At 36.1% G+C, this 8,457-nt stretch overlaps 1 protein-coding gene across 1 annotated transcript in view; it reads right to left on the bottom strand.

Annotated features, from left to right (window-relative positions):
- Positions 1 to 3,676: 3,676 nt before the first annotated feature.
- Positions 3,677 to 8,457, bottom strand: part of LOC306771621 (synaptic vesicle membrane protein VAT-1 homolog) — a 19,046-nt gene continuing 14,265 nt past the window's right edge. The window contains exons 4-6 of the mRNA XM_079260869.1: positions 8,310 to 8,399; positions 7,723 to 7,961; positions 3,677 to 6,082 (exon numbers count right to left, since the gene is read on the bottom strand). Of these exons, the coding sequence (XP_079116995.1) occupies positions 5,891 to 6,082; positions 7,723 to 7,961; positions 8,310 to 8,399 (521 nt within the window). The 3' untranslated portion in view covers positions 3,677 to 5,890. The remainder of the gene's footprint in view (positions 6,083 to 7,722; positions 7,962 to 8,309; positions 8,400 to 8,457) is intronic.

Consider the following 8,457-nt stretch of genomic DNA (forward strand, 5'->3'; position numbering starts at 1 on the left):
GGATTTGTAGTCAAAGTACAGTCTGACAACAATACAAACTGAGACAGCTGTGTCACTTTGGAGATGACACATGTTGCAGTTCTGGAAAAAAGAAAAAGAAAAACTTACCTCGCCTTGAGTGGGAATCTAAAAATAAATGGAGGCATCTCTGTCAGCATGAGCCGGCAGCAGCTACAAATAGGAGACTGTGATCTGCTGCAGATGAGAATTAAAGGAATCTGTTACAGATGACTGGACAAATTCTCTGCGATGAAACGATAAACATTTCTCTGCTCATCAAGAAAAGGAAAAAAGTTATCACTTTGTGGGAACAACACATTAACATACTGCTGCCCATGTCTGACATGCAATATCCAATAGCTTAAAAAAAGAACTTTTAACTGATTAAGTAATGGCCCCTCCAGATTCTAGTAATATTAAAACAATTAATTTAAACATAGATTAAAATACTGTATGCAGCTAATAGATAACTATGTCAGTTGCTTTGGCTGGCCAGCCTCATGGGCCAGCGGTAACAACTGTTTTTAAGTCTTTTAGTCTTTGTCTTCATTACACATCAGGGAAATACCAGGGTGACCAAAGTCTGAGGATTCTCAAAATGTTTCTTGTTCTGATGAAACAAGAACTGTCCTCCAAAGAGGGCAGAGAACAACCAACTATTTTATCTGCAGTCTTTATCACTCTGCAAAGCTTTTGTTTATCAGCTGCTGTACATGCCACACCAAACAGAAACACAGCAAGCCAGCGCTTTCAGCTGCTAATATGAAAAAAGGTGCCAGCAGCTGTTGTGTCAGTCTGTTCCTGCATAGCACGCTGAGGACGTGTATGTTTATTTCCTTTCATTGTATAGTAATTTTGTCAGCATCCTATTGTTTTTAAAGTAGCCTACTCTATAAATAAAGATATTATGGTATGGTATGGTATGGTATTTAGTGCTGCACCTTCTTTAAAACAAATTATGTATTTATAATAAAGAAAAGCCCAGGCAGATGTGCACGCCGCCCCATAATTTGAAGGTGGACCCTTTCTCCCAGGGGTGTCTAAAGTTGGTCCTTAAGGACCGCTGTCCTGCAGGCTTTCGATGTATCTCTGTTCCAACACACCTGGCTTCCATTGAATGGATCCAGTAGCCTTATTTCCAGAGAACCATACAGTCAATTTTAGTAAATGCCAACTCATCACTTCCAATGTGTAAGACTCACTTCCTGTCTGTGTCATGCAATGCTCAAATGAAGTAACTGACCCCTAAGTTATTCCAGAAATACCAGAGGTTCAATGTCAGTCTTCTCCCATGCTATAGCTTTATTATTTTTGTGCCAGAAGTGTTTCGCCGAATGTGTAAGTTTGCTCATGCATGCTTCTGTTTAAAAGCTGTGCTTTGTGTTGAACGAAATGCACCTTGTTTGGTCAAAACTTTTATTATCATAAATGAAATATTAATATTTTGACTGTCTTGTAACCTGACACTATCTTGCATGGTTTTTAATCCTAAGGTGGTGTCTTTGGATGCCACATGATGTCTGACAAAAAGTTGAATGGTTGACTCTAAACCAGAAAACTTTCTTAGTCCAAGATAAGTCAATGAATTGTTTTAGATCTGCCTTCAAAGATTTGCTGGCTGTGTTTTTAGAATACTAAAAATAAAAGTCCAAGTTGATAGCTGTATAATTGCATTAAGCATCCCTCCCAGATCAGTAACTATGTATGTTAGAAGCAAACAAAATTCCACATTACTCACCCACAATCATGAGATGAGTGTGGGAATTTCTTAACAAGCATTTATTTGGTAGTCAGGACAGGAAGATTAATCAGAGCTGAGCGAGCTAAAGATGTGCAGATATGTATGAGTGGGATGTGACTCTTAACCTCAGAAGGGCCACAATGGCCTGCTGCGTCTATGCAAAACAGAAATACACAACCCATGTTGCACAACCTACTCATGAATGCTTTTCAGAAATAAATACTTTTTACAGCAAAATAGACAGAACGCTGTTTTTTTTTTTTTAAATGTTTTTAAAGTATTTAAAATAATCCTGGAGATTGATAATTTTTAATCAGTTTTGTTATGAAATAAAACTTTATGTTGCAGATTCCATTTAAGTACAACATTAGTGAGGGTGGGATCAGAAATCTTGCCAATCTTCTTCAATGTGTTTTTGCCGTTTGTTCACATAGCGTCATGTGCAAATGTACATGTTTCGCAAACTGTTATACAGTGTACTTTCATGTGAGCAAATGGTGTGTTTCTCAAAATCCTAGTCAAAGCCAAGACACATCAATACCAACATATCAGTCTGCAAATATAGTCACTATTGATTGCTTTAGTAGAATAAATTTTTAAAAAATGGGATTTTTCTTTTTGCAAATATATCTTTAACAAATTAGGATAATAGCCTTATACTTTTTAATAGGTCATTGGTAATTTAAATTTAAATTAATCACTAAATATTTCACTATATATTTTTATATATTAAAGATGTAAGAAATGGTTAATTTTGGTGTTCTTCTACACCATTAGAATATGACAACCCCTAAAATGTCCATCACCTTTTTCATAAAAAAAAACTGCATTTATGACTAATATATTATACAAAGTATCTCAGATAAATGTTAAAATGATTTATGCTTGTAAAAATTACATTAGTCAAAAGCAAGCACTGCTGTGGTTTGGTTAAAATATTTTTCCCTACAGCTGATGTTTAGTCTGTAAACACAAGCTTGAAAAAGAGCAAATTAAACAGACAAAAGAAATGCACAAAACTGAGTTTTTGTTAAATGCAATAAAAATAACTTGGATTCTTATAATTGCAATACTAATTTAAATATCTTAATAGACATTATCAAATAAATATCTATTGCCTGGCGAATAACACTTTTTCTGTTTTTGTTTGAAAGATCAAACTTTTAGTGTCTGATAAGCAGTCAACAGTAGTTTTGATAACTTTTCAACTTTTGTTTAAAAGGTATGTTACTTAGCCTTGTCATAATGAAATTTGGTGTTTACACCACACCAACAGACAGTATCTACCATGTTTATCTTGAAATTAAGGGTCATCTTTATGCTCACAGGGAAACTAGATAGAGACAGCATTTGTTTTGCTTTCACCCAATCTTTAGTTGGGCATCATGAGCAAAAATTGGCATTTGGACCATAAGATACCATGTAATTCTTGTTTAATTCTATATATTTATTATTTCTAAAGCATAGTTTTATAATAAAAAATAATATCTTGCATCAACTTTATGAGTCCTTGAGTGCTCTTTGCAGGGATGCATGGCAGTGTAGTATCTCCCCCTACAAGTCATGAACTGGACCAGAGTCACATGTCATTTCATCTCCTGTTTTTAAAATTTGTGAAATGGCACACAATCCTTAAAACCCTTTAAAAATAACTTAATTCATCACACTGTTAATTTTATTTAATGTATTTTATCTGGTTCCCATCTAATTTATTCTATATTTTAGTTTGTTTTAATATTTCCTACTGTAATGTTTTTATAGGCCCTTGAATTGTTTTATACATGAAATGTGCTGCACAAGTAAACTTGAGTTGCCTAAAGATAATATTGAATTCACAATGTTAGAGCAGCAGAAAACACTTTAATTACACAGAAAGGTTAGTGCCATACAATCATGAAGGCCTTTCTAAATGTATAAAAAGGCAGCAACATAAAATCACAATTTAATCAAGCACAAAACCACACTGAAAGACAGAAAAATAGGGAAGGTCACTGAATACCATCTTAATGCTTAAGATGGTATACATTAAGACTTGCTCAGGTGAGTAAATAAGTGTTAAAATATAAAGTCAATGAAATTGTTAAACATCACTGTCAGTATGACTAATTTTGACAATTCAGAAGGGAAATTGTTTCATTTTCTTTTCCTATGTAATGCACATCATAGAACATTTGTTAAACCTGAGGAGTATCAAGTTGTTAATAGCGTAGCGTTTAACCTTTTAGTTGAAGGACACTTCTTTACCTGTTGCATAAAAATGCAGGCAACAATACAGTTTAATTTGGACACATGCAACTTCTGTCACTGACCACTAGATGTCCCTACTTGGCTATATTAATACTAGGTCAGTATTCATTTCTGCACTTCTATGAGTAGTCTAGTATTTAATATTTCTGAACCGTTTGCAAAAAAAAAAAAAAAAATGGAAAGTCAAAAGTAAAAATGTTGAATTTAGTAATTACTGTAAACTATAACTTTAGGTTGTTAATATTTACCTATTAGTGGACAAACACACGGTTTCACAAATAAGCTGGTAACACACCAAAAAGAGAGCCATCATTATGTTCCAGTTCCTCCTGAAAATCCACCACATATCTTACGTCATACTAGCAAGAGGAAACCTGGCCAAACCTAACAATACTTGTCCAAGTGGCCAAAAGAACAGAATGTCACAAATGTAAATAACATAAATCATTATATGTGGAACTTTGTTTTAAGTATTCTTTAGATAGTAAAACAACGTGTGGTTGGGGATGGAGAGAGATTTGGGAGGCCAGCTCACGAGGAGAGACAGAAAGCAGCACTGAGAGAGTGAAGATAGGAATGTGAAGGGTTGGACTGGCAAGGACGGAGGAAAGACTTCGGTGCTTTGGTTTGCATCATCCGTGTCACAGTGGAACAAAAAAAAATGAACCTCTTTGCTACACTGTACTAGTTACATCATGCATTAAAGAAGGGAGACCTGCAAGTGGTAATGCACTACTGCAAACAACATGGAGTAAATCAATCTATTGGCAAAAAAGAGCTTCAAACTGTGAGAAAAGTGGAAATATAATGCCCATAATTAAATTGAAAATGTTGACAGTTGTTAAAAAAACTTCACCTTTTTCTCATTAACCCCTCCCTTTTTTCCACAAGTACAGTCAAGGAATAAAAGGGACAAATTCTGCTTCTAAATCCGAATTTCAGAACTTTGGTGCAGCAATCAAGAACAGCAGCGAAACCACAGGACTAAACAAAGACAAGGAAATCGTCAAATGGTTTTCCAAGCTTCCATTCAGCATGAAACTGGGGATTGGGACCTTTTTTATTTTTTCCCTTTTAATTGTTATTTAGAGTAGTCTCAGTGGCAGTGGTGAAAGCTGGTTTCAAATTTTGGCACAAGCAAGTGAGGAAACTGCAAAACTACAATACAATAACAGTAACCTGGGGTTTCCTTAAACTGACAATAAAAGTCTCAACCTGAAAAACAACGAAGAGACAGTAACAAGATACTTTTAGATCATTTTCCACACACATTTTAGTGGCATATCTCAATCCATTAAATATGATCACGACCAGTACACCAATAAAAAAAGAAAACAAAAAAACAACAAAAAAATAACTGGTGTATGGGTACAAGATTAGCATGATTACAGTTACCAATAAGCCACTTAACATCAAGGATCAGTATGTTTGTTGCCAGACTTCTAGGGATGCTTGAATTTTTAAGGAAAATAGGTAAGATGCATGAAGATAGAATTTGGCTCTCACAGTAAGCATCTTTTTCAGCTCCCAAAAAGTTCTGGGAGATTCTAGCAAGTTTTAACAGCAATTAACTAAAACAGAAAGATAATCATTATTATAGTCTATATTCTTTGAGTGGCCTTACCCAGTTTTGCTTGAGTCTAAGTAGACTGAACTATCCCTGGCTTACTGAGTTCAAAGCTGGGTCTCTTTACTGTCTTTTAATATGACACAAATAATTACAAAAAGCATTTAAAAAAAAAAAAAAAAAAAAAAAAGTGTTCCCAACAGACATATTGCACAAAAAACAAACATTTGAAAAAAAGACTAAATTTGACACAATTCACAACTCTTGCTCCTTATTCCATCCACTTCCAATCAAGTGGACAAATTTGTTGAGCAAGTACTCGAAAACACTCTTACTCAATCCTTTTCTGCTTGAACTTCCTCTGTGGCCTCCTCTTTTTTCTCGCTGACAGCAGCTTCATTTTTTTCCATATTTTCTCCCCCTTCAGCATCAGACTTTGGCTTTTCTTCCTTCTCCTTAGGTTCAGGAAGAAGGATAACTTTTCCAATGTTTTGCCGCTCGTGCATGCGCTTCATGGCTTCAGCCACCTGAGGAAAAAAAAAAAACACCCCAACAAAAACAAGAAAATTAGAAGTTATTTTTCTCTTCTTGAAATGGTGACATTTGCCATTTAAACCCCTGCAAAAATCTAGTGGCTTATCAGAACTGTACTGGAAAGTTAATTTTGCATCACTAATTTAGTACTAGCCCAAGTTAAACGTCTTATAATTAATTAATTAAAACAATGAAAATGACACATTTACCTTATAAAGTTAGTTTAGCTAATGGTTGCTTGTTTTCACAATTAGCAATTAGCTATGGAAGCTATAATCTGAGCCATGCATGTCTGTTGAGTCATCAAAATCTCCCATCTTTTCCAGCAACACTTTATTCCTTAGTTTTACAGAAATGTTCCTGCCTCACTGTTGAAGTCAGCCAGAGAAACTCAGCTGAGAACAGTTATGCCCCCTTCAGCTGTCACCTAGCAACAGTTGTTAGGTGCTGCTTTATCTGATAGCAGTAGACATACGTTCGTTGAGCATTTCATTGTTGATGAAAAAGGGGAAAAAACACAGTAGGTGTTGTGTTTAGATAAAATGCAGAAGTAGCTTCACTGAAACGGCCAGATATATTGTTATTATTAAAGGGGTCCTATTGTGGTATTTCAAGTTTTCTGAGCTTTCGACAGTGTTACAGTGTTGAATCCTCATCAGACATGTGAAAGGCACTGTTTTTTATCACCTAAACGCATGTTTGAGTTTGAGTTTGAGTTCCAGCACACTCTCCAGTATCTCTTCGGTTTCCATGGCGACAAAAAAAACGCGTCGTTTTAGAGAGTTTTTTCTACTTCGAAATCCTTGTGACGTCCCGGGGGATAAGGTTCGGTGATTGGTTACCTTCTACTGGTTAACAAGGGCATGTACAAATACATCAGGCGGGTGGAAAACGTCGGATAAAGTTATTTCCAACAATGGCTGGTGAGTTTACCAACGAGAGACATCCTGCTGCATTCGTTGCTGTGGGTTGCTGTTTTCCACTTTGTTTTCAGGGTCTGATTCAGGTTCCAACATGTAGGGCTGTATGCTATGTGTTGACAATGTATTTTGTTTTTTTTTTTATTGAGTTTATATTAGCCTAATCCTTCTGTTTATGAGATGTTACAATGACGGCGAAAGCAGTTGCGGTGCGCGCTCCCGATGTAGTGCAGTGGCACTACACACACACAGTGGCAGCGCTTAATGCGGAAGAGTCTCAATCCACTCATTTTGCCCACAGGCTGATCTGACAGCCTACGGAGAGGGTCAGTCTGAAGTAAATAAAGCGATTTGTGACAATAACTTCATCAATCCCAGCCCTTCTGGTCTCAGAAATAAAAATAAATTAGCCTGAAATGCACATAATAGTTCCACTTTAAAAATAAACAGTTTAGTCTTTTGTAATGATAACAATCATAATAAAATACGTTTCAGTTTTGTAGAAAAGATTTCTTGCACCGAGTCTGCCACGTTATATAGCCATGTTTCTACTGTTGCTTACAACAAAATAAAAACTGTTCCTTTTATAGTTATTGTACAGTGTTGAGGGGGAGTGTGATGCCATGTTTAGTTGGTAGCAATCTACCATTTCACCACTAGATACCACCAGCCAGTCATCCCTATAATAGGTAACTCAATATGGGCAAACTGACCTCCTCAAAGTGATAGCAAGAGTCAATACGTGGCTTGATCTTTCCCTGCTTGTAGAGCTCCAGCAGCTTGGACATGGTACTGACGAACAACGCCTCATCAGTAATGTAGCCCAGGTGGAAGCCGGAGATGGCCTTGTTGGTTTGCATCAACTTTAGGGTGTTAAGAGACAACTGGTTGTACCAGGTTTTAGCCACAGCCAGGAGATTCTTCTTCTGGCCTGTCACACTATTGGCTGCACCTAGACAAAAGAAGAAGAAATTATAAAACACAGTAACCATTCTCTCCCCATGTTTTCTTCATCTCTCCATGATGATAAAATTATTTTCAGCAAACCTCTCAGGCATTTGACTTGCTGAAGATATAACATATATGTAGCACCCTGACCAATCATAACTTATATAACCACAATACCACTGGGACAAGAAAAACATTTGTGGACAACTCACTTTTGTCTAAATATTTTTTTCCCCAGAAATTCAACCTTATAAATCGGCAGACTATAGTGAGTTTAAAAAAAAAAAAAAAAAAGCAGTTGAAACAGAAATCTAACACATATATTCTGTCTAAAATACCCAATGTTCCTTACCAAAGACAATAAGCATGCCTAGTGGTCTCAGCAAACTAAAACCTTTCTGGGTGTCAGAACCGCCGAGTGGGTCTAGGACAATGTCTACTCCTGCAGAGAGAGAGAGAGAGAAGTGAAGGGAATGAATGAAACAAAAAAAAAAAAAAAA

The sequence above is a fragment of the Telmatherina bonti genome, assembly GCF_933228915.1.
Source record: "Telmatherina bonti genome assembly, chromosome: 21".
NCBI classification, from domain to species: domain Eukaryota; kingdom Metazoa; phylum Chordata; class Actinopteri; order Atheriniformes; family Telmatherinidae; genus Telmatherina; species Telmatherina bonti.